The 25004-nt window shown below is 32.3% G+C and overlaps 1 protein-coding gene across 5 annotated transcripts in view; it reads right to left on the bottom strand.

Annotated features, from left to right (window-relative positions):
- Positions 1–8735: 8735 nt before the first annotated feature.
- The window catches only part of LOC143231161 (protein numb-like), a 54852-nt gene continuing 38583 nt past the window's right edge, over positions 8736–25004 (bottom strand). For all 5 annotated transcript variants that reach the window (XM_076465819.1, XM_076465822.1, XM_076465821.1 and 2 more), the window contains exons 4-9: positions 23846–23923; positions 22240–22380; positions 17881–18067; positions 17067–17300; positions 15365–15529; positions 8736–13512 (exon numbers count right to left, since the gene is read on the bottom strand). In XM_076465819.1, coding sequence (XP_076321934.1) covers positions 12992–13512; positions 15365–15529; positions 17067–17300; positions 17881–18067; positions 22240–22380; positions 23846–23923 — 1326 coding nt within the window. In that variant the 3' untranslated portion in view covers positions 8736–12991. The remainder of the gene's footprint in view (positions 13513–15364; positions 15530–17066; positions 17301–17880; positions 18068–22239; positions 22381–23845; positions 23924–25004) is intronic.

Here is a 25004-nt window from a genome sequence, read left to right as displayed (position 1 = left end):
TGTTGACCACAATGCAGCACTGCCTCAGCAGTTAACTATAAAATATAGTGATTTGTCTTGCAAGTTGTCTGATTTCTTGTTGTTTAGCATCATACCAATATCTTGCCACAGATCTTTTATCGAAAGAATAAAATCCAGAGCAGATTTCTCTGCAAGTCTATGATGTTCCTTGATGGCATGTTGGTCGCAATAGTCTGATTCTACTTGCCAATCACTGAAAAGCCTGTTAACAAGAGCTCCACACTTTTTTCATTCTTTGGTGTTGACAAAAAAAGTACAGAAAATGCAGAATACATCATCGACACTAGGTCTGTACACCATCTATGGTAAAGACGACAACAACTCGCGCCTAAAACTTCTATAACATTTCCACATTTTTACTGCTGATGGGGAAATACTTGACTGGAAACAGGTTAATAATGACACTTCTGTAGAAAGTATTTCTGTTCGTCGTTCATGCCCAATATAACATTTTATATTTTCTCAGTGAACATAACATAATTTATGAAAGGCCTTAAATCACCACTCAGGTCCTTATGTGAAATAAAGGAAATGCTAACTACATTTTACTGTGTGTACTGGAGATTGTCCATCAATTACAATGTACTTTATATAATAGTGTATATCAGTGATAATGTCGCTATATCTTTTTGAAACTCTTATCTACTATCAATAATATATACTTAACGTCTTAAAATATTTTTGTGAATAGTCTATTTAATTATAAGTTTGAATATCGCATAATTTTATTTAACTTTCAAAATTTACATCTTAATATATTAAATTCTGTAATTGGCGTGAAAATGATATTTATAAATGAGGGTTTCACAACATTTTATTTACTAGCAGACCTGCTCTAAGTTATTAATGAGTGACCACAGATTAACATAAGGCAATTGTATTAATTAATTTGCGATATCTAATTGCTGCAGTAGGGACAGGAAATAGCAAACATCACATTGATGTTTTAGAACCAATATTTATCACATTAAGTACAAACGAAAGTACGTGGTGTAATATAAAATTTCCATGAAGGTCTGCCCGTTTCTCACGGACATAAGTTTCACTATTCACCACCCTTTGTAATAAAGATAGATATACTACTGCTACAGGTAATGATAATAATTAGTTTAAAGTTGTTGATATGACTCATTGCATGAGAATGTTACTAATAGTAATAGTTATTATAATTTGTGAATAATTATTATTATCATTGTTATTTAATGCACTAATACCACGAGAACAGCACATCTCAAAGTCGTATTAATAATCAAAAGAATGTGGCTTGATTTGATAGGTTTGAATTTCGCTCAAAGCTACTAGAGGGCTATCGGTGTTAACATCCCTAATTTAGCAGTGGCAGACTTGAGGGAACGGGACTAGTCATTACCAGCTGCTGCTAGCTTTTGGTCTCCTCTTTTACCAACGAATAATGGGATTGATCTACATTATAACACTCCCACGGCTGAAAGGGCGAACATGTTTGGTGTGACGGAAATTCGAATCCGCTTCCTTCAGTTTACGAGTCGAGCATCATAACCTGGCCAGTCTACGAAGAAGCTTCATTTCCTCTCTTTATAAACCAAGGCCTGTATTAAAATGGTTTGTTCGACTTTTTAAAGTTTACACCATATAGCCTGTGGCATTGAGCTGTTATTTTCCCATGTACGTTTTTTTTTTTTTTTTTTAGATGTGAAGGTGGCCCCTTTACTTTTTTCAGCATATTAGTTTTTGAAATTAGTGTAACAATAAATAATAGTTGGCAAAAAAAAAAAATACAAATGTAACCTTTACGCTGAAGTTTATTGTTCGATGTAGATTATGATGATCGCCAGGTGCTATCCTGTTGCTAAAAGCTTTCATCAATGACCCTAGCGGTACTGTCGCTAGACCTTGACAAACAAGTACTCACATTACCTACGGTACTTTTCTTTTTTAATTTCTCGAAACAATTTTCAATTTTTTGGCTCATGGAATCTTAACTTATTCTAAATACTTCCAAGCATTTTTGTAATTACGAGCAACATATTTGTCACAGGAACCGTAATATTTTTCATAAAATCTGCTCACAGATGCATGGGCCTAAACTAGATGAAGTATTCATTTCTGTCAACAGAACGCACGTGAACGTCGTGACAATTATTCACACAAAATGAAACTAACGTGAACTTTTCATTCATTTATCTATATTATTAAATTTATTATACTGATGGTAAACGTACAAGCTTGCTGGAATTAAGACCTGTCACGTTATTTCCAATTGAGGTTTATTTCATGTGTGTATGATTGTCTTTCTTTTAAAACACCTAGGATTGTTTTTACCGGTTGGGTGTGGAGTTGTGTCAAAGGCTACAGGCCTAGTTTACATAACGTCAATTGATATATTTACCTTCAAGGCCATGTACTGTTTAATTGTTTTATAGTTAGTTCACGATTGATGTAAAATTGCGAAGCCAATAATATAGAACTTTACTACCATATTTAGATCAATGATTAAAAATACAGTTATTTATATATATATATATATATAAAGCTACAGGTAAATATGTCGAACATGGGAGTAAATGCTAAATTAGGGATGGCTCGATGCAGTGGGCTAACAACCTACTCACTTAAATACTTGTTGAAGAATCCGCAAGCGATTGCGGCCCTATGTTCCTAGATGGAATCTCATGGTGATAACTAACTAATGGGAGTAAATAATGATTTTAAATTCACTTTACTATCTCTACTTTTGATTAACAGTAAACCTGTGTCTCCGTCTCCATTATAATTGTGTTTGATGAATTTTTATGACTTTCACATTTGAAATTATAAGTTATTTTTAAGGCAAATATTCAAACTATGGAAGCTTAAAACATTACCAGATTTGAAATATTAATAGACATACAGTACAGTACACAAAGATACGGAATTTTCATTCGTTCAAAAAGATATTAAAATTACTCGTAACTAATGTGTTGACTTTAATATTTTCACAAGTAAATTAATATATTCTAATATTAATTTTACAGCAAAGTTTAATCGCAACGAAAGCCATATTTTTGACATAATTAATAGCACACTTTGTATTTAGGTCAAAAACAATATTCGAAGTACAAAATTGACGGGTATTTATCCAAGTTTGAATCAGTATTTGAAGTACAGAAGATATGTGTATTATACATCCAGGTCGCATTATAAAATGTGTAATAATTACATCATCTGAACCTTCTGGGCTACGAATGACTATACAGGGTGGCCCATAAATTCCTACCCATCCATATGTTATATTCAATTACGCATGTATTATAATTTTTTTTTTTCAGAGAAATATGGCCGATGTAAGCCCATTTACACTTGAAGAGCGTATTGTGACAAGTACGTGGGTACATGAGCGTAAGAATACATGTGATAACTCTCTTTAGGGATACATAAAGGACATTGTGTCTAAACAACGTTATAATACTAATGATGAGTTGAAGGCAGCTGTTACCGCAGCATTTGGAACAATAATCCTTGCTATGTTGAGGAAAATGTCTCACAGAAATGGCGTCGCATAATATTATGCAGCGAGAATGAGGGACAGCACACAGATACACTGGATACATAAGATATATGGATGGGTAGGGACTTACGGGCCATCCTGTAGTCAACAGTCAAACCATATGCAATACTTGAAGAAACAAGACACGAGTATTAATAGTGACACCTGGGGCAGACGAAGTATAGGTTAGTAGATAGGTCAGCATTATAAGTGGAACCTCACTTGCGTTTTTCTCTCACCTATCCAAAATATACCCACAAATCCCTTTTGTTTCCATCTTAAATTATCGTCAATACACATTAGTTTTAATTTTTTATTTCCATGATAACAACTATAAATAAAACCTTTCCTAACCCTCCTTGCAGACAATATGAGTAAAATATAGCAGTAGTCGTACGGCATAGTTCGTGAACTTACAAGGTTTCATACTTATTTCTAATACGCTGGTTTATTTGAGTTGTTGGGATCATGTATGAATTCCTATCTAATGTTAAGTATGAAATATCACACTACATATTCTACCCATTAAAAGTGGGATGATAGTAAAACACTGGTTTTGTAAAGAAAAAGTTACCTCTTTTCTCAGATGAATTTTTAACAAAACTCCATGCTGCTATGGAGAGGTTATCCATATTAGTGTATGACAAGTATGTACATGAACATCTGTGTACATGTATGACATGTCTGTGCTGTAGCACAGCCATGATCCTGTTTCTAGTTGGCATGTCCAACATAAACATCAACTTGATGGTATAGCCACCAATTTATTTTTAGTTAGGTAGATGCAACATAAACATCTATATATTGGTATGAAACGCCAACTTTACACTATAGTCACCACTCCATTTTTAGTTGGCACATAAATATCTATGTATTGGTATGACACACCAATTTTACACTATAGTCACCACTCCATTTTTAGTTGGCACATAAATATCTATGTATTGGTATGAAACGCCAACTTTACACTATAGTCACCACTCCATTTTTAGTTGGCACATAAATATCTATGTATTGGTATGACACACCAACTTTACACTATAGTATGTTGGCACATAAATACTATGTATTGGTATGCCAACTTTACACTATAGTCACCACTCCATTTTAGTTGGCACATAAATATCTATGTATTGGTATGAAACGCCAACTTTACACTATAGTCACCACTCCATTTTAGTTGGCACATAAATATCTATGTATTGGTATGAAACGCCCACTTTACACTATAGTCACCACTCCATTTTTAGTTGGCACATAAATATTCATGTATTGGTATGAAACACCAACTTTACACTATAGTCACCACTCAATATTTTAGTTGGCACATAAATATCTATGTATTGGTAGGAAACACCAACTTTACACTATAGTCACCATTCCATTTTAGTTGGCACATAAATATCTATGTATTGGTATGTCACCACTCCATTTTTAGCCATACTATGTGTTGGTATTACACTATAGTCACCACTCCATTTTTAGTTGGCACATAAATATCTATGTATTGGTATGAAACGCCAACTTTACACTATAGTCACCATTCCTTTTTTAGTTGGCACATAAATATCTATGTATTGGTATGAAACGCCAACTTTACACTATAGTCACCACTCCATTTTTAGTTGGCACATAAATATCTATGTATTGGTATGAAACGCCAACTTTACACTATAGTCACCACTCCATTTTTAGTTGGCACATAAATATCTATGTATTGGTATGAAACGCCAACTTTACACTATAGTCACCACTCCATTTTTAGTTGGCACATAAATATCTATGTATTGGTATGAAACGCCAACTTTACACTATAGTCACCATTCCATTTTTAGTTGGCACATAAATATCTATGTATTGGTATGAAATGCCAACTTTACACTATAGTCACCATTCCATTTTTAGTTGGCACATAAATATCTATGTATTGGTATGAAATGCCAACTTTACACTATAGTCACCATTCCATTTTTAGTTGGCACATAAATATCTATGTATTGGTATGAAATGCCAACTTTACACTATAGTCACCATTCCATTTTTAGTTGGCACATTATCTATGTATTGGTATGCCAACTTTACACTATAGTCACCACATAAATATCTATGTATTGGTATGACACACCAACTTTACACTATAGTCACCACTCCATTTTTAGTTGGCACATAAACACTCCAACTTTTATAATAGAGTTATTATTCTAGCTTCAGGTGGCAAAGTTGCATGCACAGTAGAAACATCTACATATTGGCATGATAATAGTTACTGTCCTGTGTTCAGATGGCAGTAGGAACTGACTTGCCACATGAACTCTGTGATGGAGCTATCACCCTATGTTCAGTTGGCAGGGGAGATGCATACAGGGTAAACATACCAAATAGTGAACTGACAGTGGATATAAAATGAAGTTATTTTTAAAATATAAGAATAATTAAACTATGACATACATAGAAATCATCCACATGAATAAATTTCCAAGAAATCAAGTCTATATATTTGTATAAGTAAAAACAGTACTACTTTACCATTTGAACACATGGTGTTATGATGTTAAACATATACTAATAACACAATCTGGAAACAGAATTTAGTGTTTAAAAAAAATTTAATTTCATTAAGGCAATGAAAATTTGTAACATCACACAACAAATGCTGATGTATTGAAATGGCTTATTATAACTTTATGATGTAGATGCTATTTCTTGTTACAGAAAAATCAGTGCCTAACTATAAATATAAATCACTACTTTTATTAAAACCTATTACAAACATATATGTGTGTGTGTGTGTGTGTGTGTGTGTGTGTACTCACATCAATAGTGAATTTCAAATAAGGTGGAATTGTGGCCATTATCAAAGTTCATGTTATCAAATTACTTCATGACTATACTTGAAGTTTACACAAAGTAGTTACAGAAAGCATTGGCATAACAGAGGCAGGGTCTAGCTAGGTAAATGAATTTTCAACCTATAAAGAAACAAGTTTATAATGCAAGTTATTACAGTATGGATGGGGCACATTTTGATGAGAGAAATAAATGTTTAATGTGCTGATACAATCACTCATTGGAACATAATTAAGAATATAATTGTAAGATTAACTTCTTGTGCATAGAATGGGTAAACTGGTTAGTTAATCAAATTCTGTTATTATGTAATTACACACAATGCAGGATATGCATGTTTATATACAAAGGTACCAGACCGAAGTGCTGTCTGGAATGCAATCTTATCTTTGTGGGTCCTAGACATTAATACAAACCTGCCTATACCCATTGCTTTTAAGTGTTGGGAAGGGAAATGAAAGTCCAATGCTTTTTCTGTTGTTTTTTTTTAAATACAAATTTCAGTGTTGCTAGCACCATGTTACCATAGAAACTCATCAGAAATAAAAAGATGCTGTTCTAGTGCCAACAAAATTTTATTATGTTGTTCCCATGAAAATGTTAGAAATAAACTATTGTAACAATAACACATCTTTCTTGGGTTCAAGGACAATTCACCTAGTACATGCAAATTTGATCACAATGTCAAAACATATTATGACCTGTAAACAGAGATTGCCAACATTATGCCAAAAAACCTTTACAGCTCATGCTATTATGTAATTGGATCTTCAGTGTTAACCTGGGACAACATTTTCACAAGTTCCTTATTATGATATTAACAAATTGTGCTTATGTGATATGTCATGAGACAGTTTTACCATTTCACCAACAATTAATTTAACTAATTATCCAATTAGCTCACTGTTTTTCTATGTCATTTAGTAAATGAAAAAAAACCAAAAGTATACACTTTTAAACCATAAACAATAATGTTTCACAATGTGTTAACTTGCTTCTGTGTTTCTAGGTCATGCAATACTATCTGAGAGTTCCCTCACAAATTTCAGTATGGGATAATGGGTAGAGAATAAAAAAGTTGATTTCTGTTGATCGTCTAAGTATTAATTGGAAGTTTTATGACCATATACATTAAAAGACAAACCAAACTACTGATCTACCTAGTTCTCTAGTCATTGGTATTTAGAGTCTCTGATATTCTACAGTGAATATATCAGGTAGAAGATGGAGCACTGATGACGTCATGAGTAGTTCATGGCAGTTGTAGCATGACACTCGAGGAAGGAAAACAGTAATGTTAAATACCAGGTAATTACACATTTCCAATTAAATTATGTGCACACCAGAGACTATCTGAAAGAAGATGCTGAGATAGCAAAACCACTCAAACTATTTGAGCTAACATAGCGAAATATGTGCAAAGCTTTCAGAAATAAACCAAAGCCTAAAAAAAAACCTTCTGTTAACAAGTAATTAAACTCCCAGAGTTACAACAACAGTTCTGTTGCAGAATTCCGTTTCTTCACGTCACTAGCTAAATAAGGTCACTTCTTTAGGTAAACATTTCTGGCTGATTCTCCAATGATTCCTTTCCTTCCTAAAGAAATTTCCAGCATCATCTCTCACCTTGTGGCACACTTCATTACGAAAGAAAAACCGAACAATGCAGACGATTCTTCAAGACCATCAAGAATGAAACCAAAAGACAAAGAAAATTAGTTGTAAATACAAAAAGTTTACATTGGATATAAAGCTTATCATAGGTTCCATGATGCTTGGAAATTCAAGAAATCCTCAACTGTAATTGGATGACCAATTGCTTCCACAGAACCCCTGTCACTAGAATGAAATCATCAAGAGTACAATGTAAGAATGATGCTAATATTCAGTTATGAAATATATACCACTACAACACTTGAGAAAAGAATCCTTTGCCATTCATGGAGTTGTTTGTGATATTGTAAGAAAGAAAACTTTCCTAGAAGAATAAGTTCTGGAGATATTTCAGAAGAAATGTAAGGAGTAGAACTGTTGTTCATAAAAAGTACAACTAGGAAGACAAACAAACAGAAAATGTGAAAAAATAGCTGCTTAAATGATGAGAAAGGGGCATTATAGAAGAATAATTGGGAAAAAAAACTAAGGAAATTGTGATTATCTTAGAAAAAGATATTGAAAACTTAAAAATATATGAAAACATAATGAAATTTCTTGTTGTTTGTTCAGTAAAATGCACTGCAAGCAATGATAACAAAATTTCAAGAAGTTAGATGAAAAACTCAAACTACAAAAACTGATGGATCAGTCTTGGGATTTATCAGTTTTTCTTATTATCATAGTTGTATGAAAAATTTTAGAAATATAGAAATAAAACATTTTTATTAACACAAGGTACAAAAGTGGCAAATAATAACTTTGCTGATCAAATGATCCATAAAAAGAGGCTAAGATTGTTCTTTATTTTATGAAAGACAGCAATAATTAGTTTTTTTTTGTCATATATCAGTATATTAAAAATCTGTAAAAGAATGCTGCTCACAGTAAAACAAGCACTTAATTATATATTTAAAAAATGGCTGGTATGGGCAGAGAAAGCACTAGTAGAGGAGCGAACAATGTTTCGACCTTCTTCGGTCATCATTGTTCACTCCTCTACTAGTGCCTTCTCTACCCATACCAGCCACTTTTTAAAATATATAATTTTCTCTACAAGAGGGTTTGTTTCGTAATCACAAAGCATTTAACTGAATGTAAGATTCAAAACTTAGGAGCATAAATGTTATTAGTCACATAGACCATTGCTAATTTAGAAGAATATACATGTTGCTTGTTTTTCTAAGACATCAATACATTGTTTTTATTAAATGTTATTATAAGACACAAGAATTCTATAAAAATATTGTTGATCAAATGAATCATTGTAAATCAAAACAACAAGCAAGGAAATTTTGGTCAGAAAGGATTCAATAAGGAAAAATCTCACAAAAAGACCAATTTGTTTATCTCACTTTTTTTTGTACTCAATTCAACTTTTTAACACATTTTCATGCCTGTGCCATGAGTTATTCCCAAAGCCTACTATTTATGATGATTGCAAGCATTGGCAAGATTGGAAGTCTCTTTGACACTGGCAAAATTATTTCCCCAACAAGGAAAATTTAACATGGTTGTTATTAAAGGACAAAAAAAAACAGTTGATTTTTTCTTAAACACAGCAATTCAGATTTTAAAATATTTTTATTAATCACCAAAATAATAAAACTAAATATCTCCTAAGCCTGCAATGGAGGAATGACAGATTGTGGAGGGTCATTAATAAAATTATAAATGATGATATAATATTGTACAAATGCTTGGTATCATTTAGGGGCCTTGAAATTTTTTAAACATACAAGGATTCTACAGGAAACTTAATACATATAAACAACATATTTTTTTGCCAAAAACATACACTTAGTTTATGTAATATGCACTTCCGAAGCAGATCCAAATGTCTAAATATAACTGCCAATTTACCAACTTTTGAATGAAAATGCTAATATTAAAGATGGACAATTAAGTCAATTATTTATGAAAGTTGATCACATTTATTAGTGTCACACGAAATAATCAATTAATTGAAGGTATGATTAATGTCATTAAAATTATCGATTAATTGAAGGTATGATTAATGTCATTAAAATTATCGATTAATTGAAAGTATAATTAATGTCTTTAAAATTATCAATTAATTTAAGATATAATTAATGTCTTTAAAATTATCAATTAATTTAAGATATAATTAATGTCTTTAAAATTATCAATTAATTGAAGGTATAATTAATGTCTTTAAAATTATCAATTAATTTAAGATATAATTAATGTCTTTAAAATTATCAATTAATTGAAATTAATTAAATTTATCAATGTCACTGAATTGATTAGTTGAAGTTATAATTAAATCAGTTAATTGAAGTTATAATTAAATTGATTAATGTCACTAAAATAATCAATTAATTGATATCAGTGTTTCAGACTATTACTGTCTTCAATTATTACAATTAATCATGTAATGGAAATGCTGACATTATAATTTTCCATTTCATTTTTAATTAATTGAAGGCTGTTCAGATTAATTGATTAGTGTCATTACTGACAAAAATATTCATCTAATCAAAATTAGTGTTTCTCATTATTCCAATTATCCAAGTCTTGGAAGGATAATTGACTGGTTGAAAGCAATCAGTAGGAAATTCCACTTTTCACCCAGCTCTAGTATACATCAAAATAAGGGCTATCACCATGTAGAGCTACACAATATACCTGTTTTATTCTAACGTTCAGTTGTAAAACAACCCATTCATTTGCATTGGTGTGCAAATTATATACTGTTTAGCTGAAGAAAAAAACAAACTGATTTTGGAAACAGGCTTACAGTGTAAAATAGGCTAATATTGAGTTTGACAGTTTCTGACCAATTGTTTTCTTGTATCAGCCTACCTTAACATCACCTAAAGTGATTTGATTCTACTGAATACTAGTACATCCAAATTTCATAATATATACACATACATTTACTGGTCAGTTTGTCATCCAAAACAAAACAACATGTTAACTTGCAACACTTATGAACATGTGCAAAGATGTATTCCTTACACCAAAACTCTTAATATTGTTTCTGTCACAGATCAGTGGGATGGTAGCAATGTTTTCCCATCAGACAACTTGAGACATAACATTGTTTTGTAAATATAGCAAAAAGCAACATTAATAATAAGGAAAATTTCATCAAAAGAATGAAAGAAAAATTTATCTATTGTACAGTAAACATCTATCAAATATCTATAACTAAGAAAATAGACTATACAATTTCAAAATGTAGCACTTTCTTACCTTCCACCTCCAGGAAATAGTTTGTAAACCCTGCAATAACATGTAAAGGCTGTACAGTCTGCATGAGAGCACAGAAAGAAATGTGCCTTATATACAACGTTCATCAAATGTAAAACAACATGAAGCCTATAGAAACCACAAGTTGTTTACAAAATACAATAATTAGAGTGTAACAAATTTGTTGACAAGTAAAACCAGGATTCTGTGACAATAACAAAGTGCAACTAATTACTACAAAGTTATTCAACGAACGTGCTAAATGTCAGTACTTCATGTCACAACATCACCACGTTATGTCAGCATAAACCAGTTTCACAATTATGAAACAGATAATTCTAACATTGCTGAATGATCAGAGAATGGGTTGCAAATATGCATTTTACATAACACAGTTAATATAACCACATGATAAAAGCTTAAACCAGTTTCAGGATTATGAAACATAAATAATTATAACATTGCCAGATTATCATAATTAAAGCCAGGCTTCTCTAATTACATAAACATTTACTTAACATCAACAAATAATCTTAACCTCTGCTAAGATTTTGTTATGTGAAACACACCTATCTAGCATCATAATTACATTTGATTCTGGAAACTTATAATTAAGGAACATAGCTATTTGCAACATTACTAAATAACAAAACTTAGGTTTCTGTATTTTATAATTCAACTGTAAAATATTATACTGTAACCATAACTTTGGCTTGTTTAAATACTAACAAGCAAAGTTTATTTTAACAATGAGAAATGGCTGAACCAAGGTAAAATGTCTATTACAATGAAACTAATGCCCCTTGCTGACCACAACTGAAAAACAGTTTTTTTATTATTAGCTCATGATTTTTTTTTTTTAAATATAAAACAAAATATGCTTGTGGCTGCCTAGGCATGTTTCTAAGCTTAAGGAAATGTAAAAGTGATAATTTAATATGAATTTGGGCTGTATGTAGTTAGTACATACAAAAGCGAGCACCAGTATGTAAAAAATGGTTTCGTCAAATCTATGCACAGTATTGTTAAATTAGTTTGCAAAAAATTTGGTCTAGTTGAGACAAAAATGAAAAAACAAACTTATTATGACTTCAAGAATACAAGTTCAGATGGACAAAATAACACAAGTGTAATGTTTCCATGACAACTCTTTTAATGTTTCTGAATTATAAAATCTTGTAATTATACCTCTAAGAACAAATACCTATTCCAACACAAAGTTTACTACATTTATATTTCTTTCGTGTTTGCACACAAACAGAGTCATATCTTTGATTTAAAGAAAAAAAAATGTTAACACCAAAGGACAAGAAATATCTATAACAGAGAAATTTCATAATTTCCTCCTGACACAAAGTGAAATTTTTAATTCTACATATTTTGCAAGTTATAAAACAGATCTCAAAGAACCATTAACAAAAAACTCACTATTTGTGATAAAAACATTACAGTCCATTTTATTAAACCTACCAAGAAAATACATTACTCATTAGGTACTTTTATAATTCAGTGTTTATAGTTAGTATGTGCAAGTTTCACAAAATGTTAGTTTAGATATTTCATATGCAAATTTTTACCTCATATTACAAGTTAGCAACAAAAATAATGAACAGTTAAAAACACTGTTTGATATATATATTTTTTTTTGGATTATTTGAACAGCAAATTAACCACAAACTATTGATTCACAAAGTAAAAACTATCATTCCTTTGCTAAGATTGGAAAACTAGTCTTTTCTGTAAATTTTCCTACATCTGCACTTCAAATGCTTTCACCTGCTTCTTTGTAAAGGGGTTGCAAGATTTATTTCCATTATCTAAGGAGGCCCATCCAGCATCAAATGGGTCCTTGAAAGCTGGTTCTGATGTTGGAGCAGGCTGAACAACACTGCCATTAGGCCAGAGATTTGTAGGTTGAGGTTGGCTTACTTTGACTAAACGTGCATCTGGTGATGTTTTTGAGCTATTCTGAACTTGTGATCCAAACATTTCTGTTGAGCCAAGAGATTGGCTTCGTAAATGCGAATAGTTTGGACTACTGCGACGCGGAGGTATGACTGGTTGTGGGAATTCAGGTGTTGGAGATCCATTTTTGTTCCCAGTGAAGACATCAGTAGAATTGGTTGTATTTTTAACATGGTTAGGTGAGGAAGTCTGTGATCTCATGTTACAAGATCTTTCCTTAATTTGTAGTGTTGCTGAATTTTTACTTAACCATGACTCTGTCTGTGGTGATGTCACTTTTCCATTATCAGTTTCATAAGTATTTCCTATAAGATAAAAAATAAAATGTGTGTGTGCATATATGTTAACACACAGTTAACCAAATTCATTTTCTCACAGCAATATAAACAACTGTATATAACCAAGATCTGTATTAACATCAACCAGGTATGTTTTACCAATTCAAATGGAAGCTTCAGTTTTGTTAAACTTTCATTTAAGAAGTGTGACAAAAATACAATTTTAAACAGAATTTCTTTTCTCACATTCTTACGTCATGAATTGTAATTTGTTTGGAAACATAATTCTAAAAAAATTTATAAGGCATGCATGACTAAAGTGCACAGCAAGATTTTTTGTTTCTCAGACTATCTTTTTAAGTAATTACATTGTATTTGACTCAACTGTGACATTGCTTAGTCCCAGATAACTGTCAGTATAACTGATTGATAATTGTAATATGTACAAACTCAGTCCAAATTGTATAGATGCAGCTATTGTTTTTAAAATTTGAGACAACTTTCTTTTAATTAAATGATGCACGATCATTCCTCAGATTATCAGTTGTTGATTTTTCAAGTGCCCAGTATGAATTTTCCTCAACTGCCCTAGCAAAGGTTAATGACATATATATTTCTGTAACAAATATTCTAGACATGTTAACTGCATTAGCTGGCACTTAACACCCCTAACAGGATGTTCAAGTTTTGTTTTCAGATGTCTTCACTCTTTATTGTTACGATCACTAAGTAACAAGCAAAAGTGCCCAGTGAAAAGAAAGGTTGAAGTTAATATATCAAATGAAATTATTTCACAGACTTTAAAAAGGTTACTTGTGTTGCACTCTTAGTTTCACCCAGAACTACTTATACTGACCACCACAAAAGTAATTGTTTAGCATTTAGTCATACTAAGAGTCCCTCAACAATAACATACAGCAAATCTACATTTTTTATTATTTAAGTGACGTCACATTTTGAAATGTAAATGATAGTGTTATTACTTCTTAATTTACTGAAAAATATTATTCCAATTGTGAAATACAATTTGGTATCAGCATTTTCGTGTTTGTTCTCCCATTATTTAAAAAGTGGACATTAAGCTTCACTTGCTTGCACAGCTTTTGAAGCAGGAAACAGACGAACACTTGGACGCTATGATTCACAGTCTATATTTAAGATAAGCAATTTATTACTAACCTGTGTTGAATAACTAGAAGTAACATAGCACATTAATTTTACATATCCATAAATTAAATCTATTCTTGACATAGTTTTAAATATGTATCAGTTTTAGTTATAAGAATATTCACAAAGGAACTGAGCTGTTCATTTCCCATTCAACTTTAAACTACCTTGTGTTGTGAAAGAAAATTACATTATTGAAAAGATTTAGACCCACTTCTAACTGCACACCTAATATGCTTAAGAATTTGATCAAGTAGAAAATCAATAATGTAAACCTGACTAAGGCTTGTCACTTCAGACAGCTACTGTTAAAAATTTGTATTATCACACAAAAGAAAATGAATTTTATTTGCCTGTGTTACAAAAAAGGACATTTAATGTAGCTAAAAGACAATCATCCTGGAACTGTTGAAGAGTGAATTAAAGCAGAAATGAAACAAAGTATTTAACCATGTAGTTTCAGATAAGCTATGTAAGAAAAAACTGCTAGTTTGTTAAATATACAGTTTTGTATTAATGAAAGATTATGCAATTTTTTGTTTTTTCTGTATATATTTGACACAGAATAATAAAACTCTACATAAAACATGTAAAAAAATGCTATACTTTGATTTTTAATGCCTAAAGTAAACAGTGGAATAATGCAGCTAGTACTCTGGCTGGACGTAAAGAAAAATCAAAATCTATCTGACTTAAAACATGAAGGACACACCTGATGCCTGTTGAAAAGACTGACTGGTAGTTTGGGCATCAAAAGTAGAGTGAAAGGGATTGGCATCTTCTGTACGAAAAGATAACCCTTTGGAAACTTGCTGACACATGGCACTAACTGATTCATCTGTCTCTGTACCAGAAGGTATTTCTGGTATTGTAGCAACTAAAAAAAAAAAAGGGGAGGGGCAGAAAAACTCTATAATCCTGTTGTTTTAGTTACAAAAATATTTTTGTCTTAAAATATTAAACTTAGAATGAAAAGAAACGAAACAAGAAAAACTAAACTTGTACATTAGACAGTGTTATGAATTATTGTTTTGAACATGGTAAACCCAATCATTCATGAGAAAAAATAATTCTCTAAAAGAATATTACACTTTTAAATATTAAAATGAAATCTTATAACTGGGTCATCATGAACATACAAGGAAACACAAATACTAAATAAGAAAACTGACAGTATAAGTGTTCAAAGAAAATAAGACTTCTTTCTTTGGAGCAAATTAGGATAGAAATGAAAGTGTACAGTGTGAAAGTTAGATATAAGTATCTATAGCAGATCATCATGATAACATAATACCTATGTTACTAAATTTCTATGTAGAGAAACCAAAAAAGGGCATTGTAAAACAATGATGGTTGTACACACTTGTAAGAAATGTTACCCATAAATGTTTGTTATGCTTTAAACTGTTATCAAATTATCTCTAAAATTATGAACCAGAACTATAATACTTATTTTTTGCATATAACTATAGTAGTTTATTAAACAGAAGACATTCTACAGAAAACTGTACTTAATGCAAAGCCAAAAATAAATTACCTGATAATTTTACACAATTTTGGAAATTATTTGATACTGTAACAAAAAATAAATTTCAAAGTTTCTTTTATTTTTTGCACTTCACATACCATAAACAATTTCATAATTGAAATATCTAGTTACCCTTAACACCAGAGAAAAGAAAACAGTGAGGACATAAAAACACAAACTGATGGTTTACAATAGTAAAATGTAATTACAGTAATTCTATAAGAAGAAATTTCTGTCCTTATATCAAACCACGATTATGGCTGACCCAAATGTTTAACTGCTTACAAGTGCCATGGATGTCAATTTTTCATTCAAGTTTTAGCCATACTTCACTAATACTTAACATGTTTGTTCTAGCATAAAGTCTACAACAGACTGTCTGTATGGCACCACGTGGATCAAACCCCTGTCTCCGAGTCACAATAATCAATGAATGAATAAAAAAAAAACAAATTCAGTACCTTGGCAGAAAACGCATCTAGTTTGTGTGTTTAAACTAAAGAAACAAATGAATGTTTTGATTTTATAAAACTTACAAAACAAGAATAAAAACTAAAAATATTACAACAGAACATCAAACAACAAAGAAGCCTGTTAATCAGTTGGTAAATTGACTGGCCAACAGCATTGTGCAACAGTTGTACATGATCATTTTTGCCACTCATCTAAATACTATTAAAAGTAAGATTCAAGTGATATAATGCTACAAGATTGATTTAACAATCTTGAAGTATGATTATTAAAGCAATCAGGGGCATTTTGTAAACACTCAGATAGATACTACAAAATTACTATTTTATTCTCTGTGCAAATTAACAAAACAACACAGAAATTGGTGTTTGTTTTTAACTTGCATATCGCTTTATTTAATACTCCAAACACCCACCAGAAAGACCATTGAAATGGGCAGAGAATTCTCCAGACTGTTGAGCCATATTTCGTTGACGATCCAAGGTAGAGGGAAGTTCATTAACCCTCAAGGAAAGTTGGCGCTTAAAAGGTGATGACTGGTTAAGAGTTGAGAAAACGCGGAAAGAACCCTGACGTTCTAACATTGATGGAGTAGCATGAGGTCTTTCTACAGCGTATGGATTGTGCACTTGCTTCACTGGTGGTGGTTCTACATCATGAAGTATCAAAAAAGGTAGTATCAGAAATGACTTGATGGTACTAGGTAAGTATCAGTTGAAGGTATGTTTTCTATATTATTTTTAATTATTTTATCTCATTGTAGTTCCTCCTTAAGTTATTTGTATCCTAACAGACTAATAGTGCATGACAAAAGACTTCCACATTAATATTATATAATTACAGTAGGTCAGAGGGAACATGTAATGAAGACACAGAGCAGCTAAGACACTATGATGAACCACAAATATACCATACTACTGCAACAAGTTAAGCTTACAATGACTTAAATAGTAACAGTACACCTGGTAAAGACATAGGTACTTTAGTGTACAGTATAATGGTTTACAGAAAACAGAATTTGGTGTGAAACAAAATTAAAACATAATGATGACTTACTGAGTAACAAGATATATGATGATTTATGGGTGAACAGCATTAACATGATGACTTGTACAACAACAAAAGTTACTAGAACTTATTTCAGATTTTCTTTACAAGTTATACAAATTATTACTTTAAGATATAACAATTCACAAATATTTAAAAAAGTTCAGAATTCAAACTCTTACTAGCTACTATACACTCCTGTGGGTCCTGTTTTCTTTCTGTAAGTGTTGTGTGTCGGAAAGAACCAGTACGTGTGAACGTGGAATTTTCTGGGTCAAAGGTCACAGTAGAAGCATCCTTATCTCTTTTTTGTTTCTTCTCTAAGCAAACTGTAAATGCACACCCAACAGCATGGCTCAGTCGTTCTCCCTAAGAAACATCAGTAATACAGGACTTCAGTCTCTGCTGTCTACAGCCAATACAGATTAAAGTATATTTCAAAGGAGCAATACAGTGATTCTTTCTCCCTTACATCTGGTTTTATCACAAGTTTAATTCTAAAACAGCCATATTTACCTATCTATTCAATAAAGAGCAGTATCACATACTAACTAGAGTCCTACGGTATTAAGACAGGTTTTGGTTTCTTTATTTTGAAATAAATAACAGGATATATTTAGGAATATTATAAGAGGGTTATTCCAAATTAGTGAATCTGTTAGGCCAAGTGATCTTAAGTAAGAACTGGTACAGGGTTTGGGCATGTGCGAGCCTAAGATAAAAAGAATGATATATATGAAATTTATTGAATGACCAAACTTCTTGACATTCCTTACTTGAAAATGTATTTCAGATAGATACCCACCTAACTGCAGAAATACAAGCTACTATGTAGCATCACTGCCAAAGAAGATTTTTGCGTGTCACAAGCCTTGAAAAAATCTCCCATCTTTACACGTTCTAACCCTTCCAGCAAGGGCATTAGCCCATTGCACTTCTTACAATGTTTTAAAGAGTTCAAAATTTAATTACATAATTTTATCATTTTGCATGTGCTTTCAATTATCTCTTAATTTCTATAAACTCAATAGTGTAGCTTCTACAGTCTATGATGACAAGGTGAAATGTACAATTGTAATGCCCTAACTTTTTCATTTGCTGAGATATCACTATATCTTGTAGAGTATAAGAGAAGCCTCATCCACCTATTCTTAACTATCAAATCAGTTTTGAAAACCATGTTCTTGTTTGATGCAAGTTTATAATCAACAGAAAAAGTTGTTGTTGTTTTTTCCATCCACAAAACCATCTTTTCAATTTCACAGCAACAGAAGTCAACAGCAGGTAAGTATTGTGTGTAAGAGGAGGAACTGGTTCACAGAATTCTTTACTCTGTTTATAGCTTAGTTAAAAAGCCAGTTAAATTAGAGTAATTTTAGGGCATTCTATTCTTGTGACCAAAATATTTTTGTGTTCTACAATGCACATAATTTTATACAATACAAGGCACATAAATTTGTTTTGAAACAGACTTACAAAAGAAAACTAGGGCTGTTTAGTTACACATGGTTTAATAATTATGAATTTCCCTCAAATGGAAACCCTCCATATCAACTTCCCCAGCAACTTTGGATTGGGAAAGCAAGGAATCTTACTTCTACTCTACTATACAAAACTGGTAGAGAGGACCATGCATGGGAGTAATCTTGGGGAAACACCTCATCCTAACAGCAAGATAAGAGCAATCTGCCTGTACAGGATGAAAAAATTTTTTTACAGTATGGATAAGGGAAGAAAAAGAAAACATCCAATCACTCTCCTTGGCAACTCAAGTTGTGAGGAGGAAGAATGATCCGAGAATAACATTAATCATTCCCTATGGTAAATAAAGTCTGTGGGAAGCATCCAAGGCAAGACTATAAATGAGTGAAGTGTCTCCTGCAAGTAAGGAGAAAAAAATTGTCTTAAGAGAATGATGGTACAGGAAACAGGTAGCCAATGATTCAAACAGGGGTACATGTAAGGGCCCTGTAAACTAAACAGAGGTTCTGGTCAAAAAGGAGAGGAACTGGGCAAAAATGATATCTAATTAAAAAATCTAAGAAGAAATTCACCTCAAAATGGGAATTGTAATGGAAGACCAGCTTCCATACCAAATTCTGTCACCACTTGTATACACTTCCAATACAACCAACACCAGATCCACCAAGAGCCCACATCCAGCAGACGATAGAAAGGTGAAAAGTCCTGGTGTGACAACATCTCCAGTCCACAGCCTGACAACAAAGGGCATAGTACTTCCATTCCATGGTAGGAGAAGGATATCTGGCTATACAAGTATAGGGAAATATGTGATGCGTCCAGCTACATCCAACGCCAGACATGCCGGGAACAGACATCCGGCTGATAGGAGGAAGAGGAACCATAAAGCTGAAGTGCATCTCTAGTCCAAAACCTATTGGCAATGATCATTTGTCATCTAGTCTGCTGTAGGTCGAAAGAAATGATGCTAACATAAATGTGAGGACATACTAAGTTGGATCATTCTTGATGATGAGATGATCACCCTGAAGATGACCTAGGAAGGTTGAAACATTGTTCTCTGCTTATCAATAAAAGTGTTAATACCCATACTAGCTGTTCTGAGATACATTTTGAGCTGGACCATCTTCAAACAACACCATACCCACTGGAAATGCATATCCAGAAGATGGTGAGGAGGAACATCTCAGTCTGAGGAGTAAACTGCAATGATACATATGTGATGACTTACACAAGCATAAGTTAACTAGAATTTCCTCAAATTTTCTTTACAAGTTACACAAAATATTACTTTAAGATATAACATTCCAATTCACAAATATATAAAAAAAAAGTTCATCTCAGTCTGAGGAGTAAACTACAACGATACACACACACACAAATATATGATGACTTACACAACCATTTATTTATAACATGAAAAAGTGCTTCAACTAGAACTTGGCAACATCTGGAACTGATCATCAGTTCCATGGTAGAAAGGCAATTATGCCATAGAAGAAAACTGATTAGCTACAGAGACAGAAATATAATGTAGTGCAACAATCAAAACCAGACAGCATCAAGAATTGTACATCAGGTTCATAGTAGGATGTGCTATATATGCCAACAACACCTTCAGAATGCCACCACCACTCTACTCTACACTGAGTGGTATGATACATCACTTAGAAGAACAGACCTACGTGATCCATCACTCCAGGATCTGGTAAGAACTCTCAGACTCCACTAAATGGAAAGGGAAGATGCATTAGAAAGTCCAGAGGACTGGAAACAACACATAAAAAGAACTATAAAACCTTACTTTGAAAAACAGAGCTATTATGTCAATGGGGTCAATCAACATATGATAATTCTAATCAGGTCTTGGTAGGCTCAGTGCCATCTTTTGTCAACCTTACTCATGGTCAGTCCAAGAGAAAAGAACATTATATATTTATGAAGCAAAATACTGCTACAGAAAACTATTAGCAGTCCTAAAACACCCCATCTCTGGGATATGGTATACATAACCTAAACCTGTGGCAGAATTATTTAGTAACAGATACACAAAATTAGAGATGTATGCAACCAACACCTAGCAGCATGTGGAATTGTGCATTGTAGCTATAATAGAAAGGGCTACAATGTAATTGACAATTAACATGGTTACAGGATAGATAGTGTAGATTTTTGAACAAAAAGTAAACCTGGTCAGACAACACTTGCTACAGAGTAGGATCCACAATACAAAAAGAAAAAAGCCCTTGAAAAGTGAGAAAAATTTGAAAAAATGCAACCTGGCACAATAATAAAATATAAAATACATAGTAAAGAAAAACAAAGTCAGTAATACAACTGAAAAATAAAACAAATTTGCAAACACAAACCAACATGTCTGTACAGTACATACTATCAACTGAGAAGTGACTAATGAATGCAGATGTAAAGAAGGTGCTGATTACGACAGGAGAGGTGTCATGCTCCTATTGGTGGAGAGCTGCTGTAGTGGGAGATGGAAAGCTAGTGTTGCGTGTGGACACTATGCCAATAGGGAGGTGTGGTCATCAAGAAAAGCTATTTTGTGAACAGAGGTGAGATATCACATCAGAAAAATAATGCTGCAAAGAGTATCAGTATTTCAGTACCATAACAAAAATACAAAGTATAAACAATCAGTCTTTTACTCGACCAATACCATAGTAACAGTACTAAGTTGAAAATAACATCTGCCCATTACTCATTCTGTATTTTAATAACAATACCATGAAAACAATGCAAACTTTCATAACTAAGAACAAACTTCATTCAGTACTATGGTAATATTAAAACTTCATTTTAACCACTGTAATTGTAAGCTAATGTTAAAAAAGAGCATTATGTTAAATACATGATAATAATAGTGGAAAACATTAAACAATAAGTCTTTCAATTCCTTGATTCTAAGTCCATAATGAAACTTTAAAAACAAATGTCTTCCCAAATTTACAAAAGGAAACACAAATAACCATACGCTTTAACCTTGAAGTATTATTTTAAAAAATTTAAAACTAAACATGTGATTTTCCTAAAGCACCCACTGAATCTTTAGTGGCCAGAAACCCATGGCACATCCAACGACGAGTTGTTCCATCTCTACAGATGTACGAAAATCCCTTTTCATGATTCCTGTCAGGTGCACAGAATGACACCTTCTCAATTGTTTGGTCAACTATAAGTCCCTAAAAAGCAAATATAGTCAATACAATACCACTGGATTTATAATAAATTAAATACAAATGTTAATTAATAGCTTCAAGAATAAAATATTTACCAATCAGTTTTCTTACTATATGATTACACTGAGTAATGATTTCATTAAATCTTGTTTTAGCTGTAGAAAAGAGTAAACTGATAACAGTAGAACACAAACAACAGAGTAAACTGATAACAGTAGGACACAAACAACAGAGTAAACTGATAACAGTAGGACACAAACAACAGAGTAAACTGATAACAGTAGTACAACACAAACAACAGAGTAAACTGATAACAGTAGGACAACACAAACAACAGAGTAAACTGATAACAGTAGGACAACACAAACAACAGAGTAAACTGATAACAGTAGGACAACACAAACAACAGAGTAAACTGATAACAGTAGGACAACACAAACAACAGAGTAAACTGATAACAGTAGGACAACACAAACAACAGAGTAAACTGATAACAGTAGGACAACACAAACAACAGAGTAAACTGATAACAGTAGGACAACACAAACAACAGAGTAAACTGATAACAGTAGGACAACACAAACAACAGAGTAAACTGATAACAGTAGGACAACACAAACAACAGAGTAAACTGATAACAGTAGGACAACACAAACAACAGAGTAAACTGATAACAGTAACTGACAACACAAACAACAGAGTAAACTGATAACAGTAGGACAACACAAACAACAGAGTAAACTGATAACAGTAGGACAACACAAACAACAGAGTAAACTGATAACAGTAGGACAACACAAACAACAGAGTAAACTGATAACAGTAGGACAACACAAACAACAGAGTAAACTGATAACAGTAGGACAACACAAACAACAGAGTAAACTGATAACAGTAGGACAACACAAACAACAGAGTAAACTGATAACAGTAGGACAACACAAACAACAGAGTAAACTGATAACAGTAGGACAACACAAACAACAGAGTAAACTGATAACAGTAGGACAACACAAACAACAGAGTAAACTGATAACAGTAGTACAACACAAACAACAGAGTAAACTGATAACAGTAGGACAACACAAACAACAGAGTAAACTGATAACAGTAGGACAACACAAACAACAGAGTAAACTGATAACAGTAGGACAACACAAACAACAGAGTAAACTGATAACAGTAGGACAACACAAACAACAGAGTAAACTGATAACAGTAGGACAACACAAACAACAGAGTAAACTGATAACAGTAGGACAACACAAACAACAGAGTAAACTGATAACAGTAGGACAACACAAACAACAGAGTAAACTGATAACAGTAGGACAACACAAACAACAGAGTAAACTGATAACAGTAGGACAACACAAACAACAGAGTAAACTGATAACAGTAGGACAACACAAACAACAGAGTAAACTGATAACAGTAGGACACAAACAACAGTAATCTAATTCGTCACCTTAGTCTCATCGTCCACAACCCTTAATCCATCACCAGTGACATAGAGTACACCCCTCACTGGTCTTCTGTGGGAATTCTAAATGCAAAGGAAATTAAAACTACATAATAAGCTCATAACTTGACAGTCAATTTATCACAAAAACACAATGAAGAAATAACATCAATGTTTCTGAAAGAAATGAGATAATTTAAAAAAAACAACTACTGATGTATTACCTGCCTCATGCTTAAAGTGTTGGAAAGTTTTGAACAAACACTTAATCACCTAAACTGGAACTACCCATAAAAAAAAATAAGTGTAAACATTTTCCTGGCTATCATTGTTAGTCATTAGAAGATACCAAGTCTTTGGAAATGTCTCAACATTTCTTTCATTTATACAGTTCTTACCTAACAACGTGGAAGCATGTAACAACTTTATATTAATCCATAAAAAACTAATATGAATCTGGGTTAATCATCTCTGTATCACCAAAACAGATTCAGAAGATAAAGATAAAAACAAATGGAAGTTAGCATCTCATTACATTAATCTACAGTTTTTTTAAATGATTCACAACAAGAAAAAGGGTGCTAATTACCATAATATAATTAGTCTACATAAGAATTTGTTGTATTCTATTCATGACATCCACAGTAAATATCCATCCACCCTCTGTATTATATGAACCATAGACTGAATTACTATAAGTAGGCTATATCAATTAGCCACTCTTTACAAAAGCAAATCTATGTCACTGAAGAGCATCACTGGCTTGGATATTAATATGTTGGCATATAAGCTTTTGTTTTGATGTAATTATCAATTTTCTGAAAATAATTCAGAACTTATCTTTGTTAGAGAATGAAAATATCTTTTATTTTGCTATAATGCAGAGCAAACACTTGTGTATACACACCAAGGTAGTGAATATGGCCACTTCCAGCTAGATATATTTTTAACAAATAACAAAGTTTCTACAGCACTTGCCTAGCATGTGATAGGCTTTGGATTCAAATATGGGGCAAAGAAATTATAAAAAAATGTATACTTACTGGATTATACTTTTGATTAAAATGAGTTACAGAAAAATTAAATAATTATTATCCTCCTGATGAAGAAATACAAAATAAAACCTTATTGGTTGAAAGATTTTGCCTAGTTATTATGAATATAA

Source organism: Tachypleus tridentatus, chromosome 10, assembly GCF_004210375.1.
Source record: "Tachypleus tridentatus isolate NWPU-2018 chromosome 10, ASM421037v1, whole genome shotgun sequence".
NCBI classification, from domain to species: Eukaryota; Metazoa; Arthropoda; class Merostomata; order Xiphosura; family Limulidae; genus Tachypleus; species Tachypleus tridentatus.
This window is presented reverse-complemented; position numbering and strand designations above follow the sequence as displayed.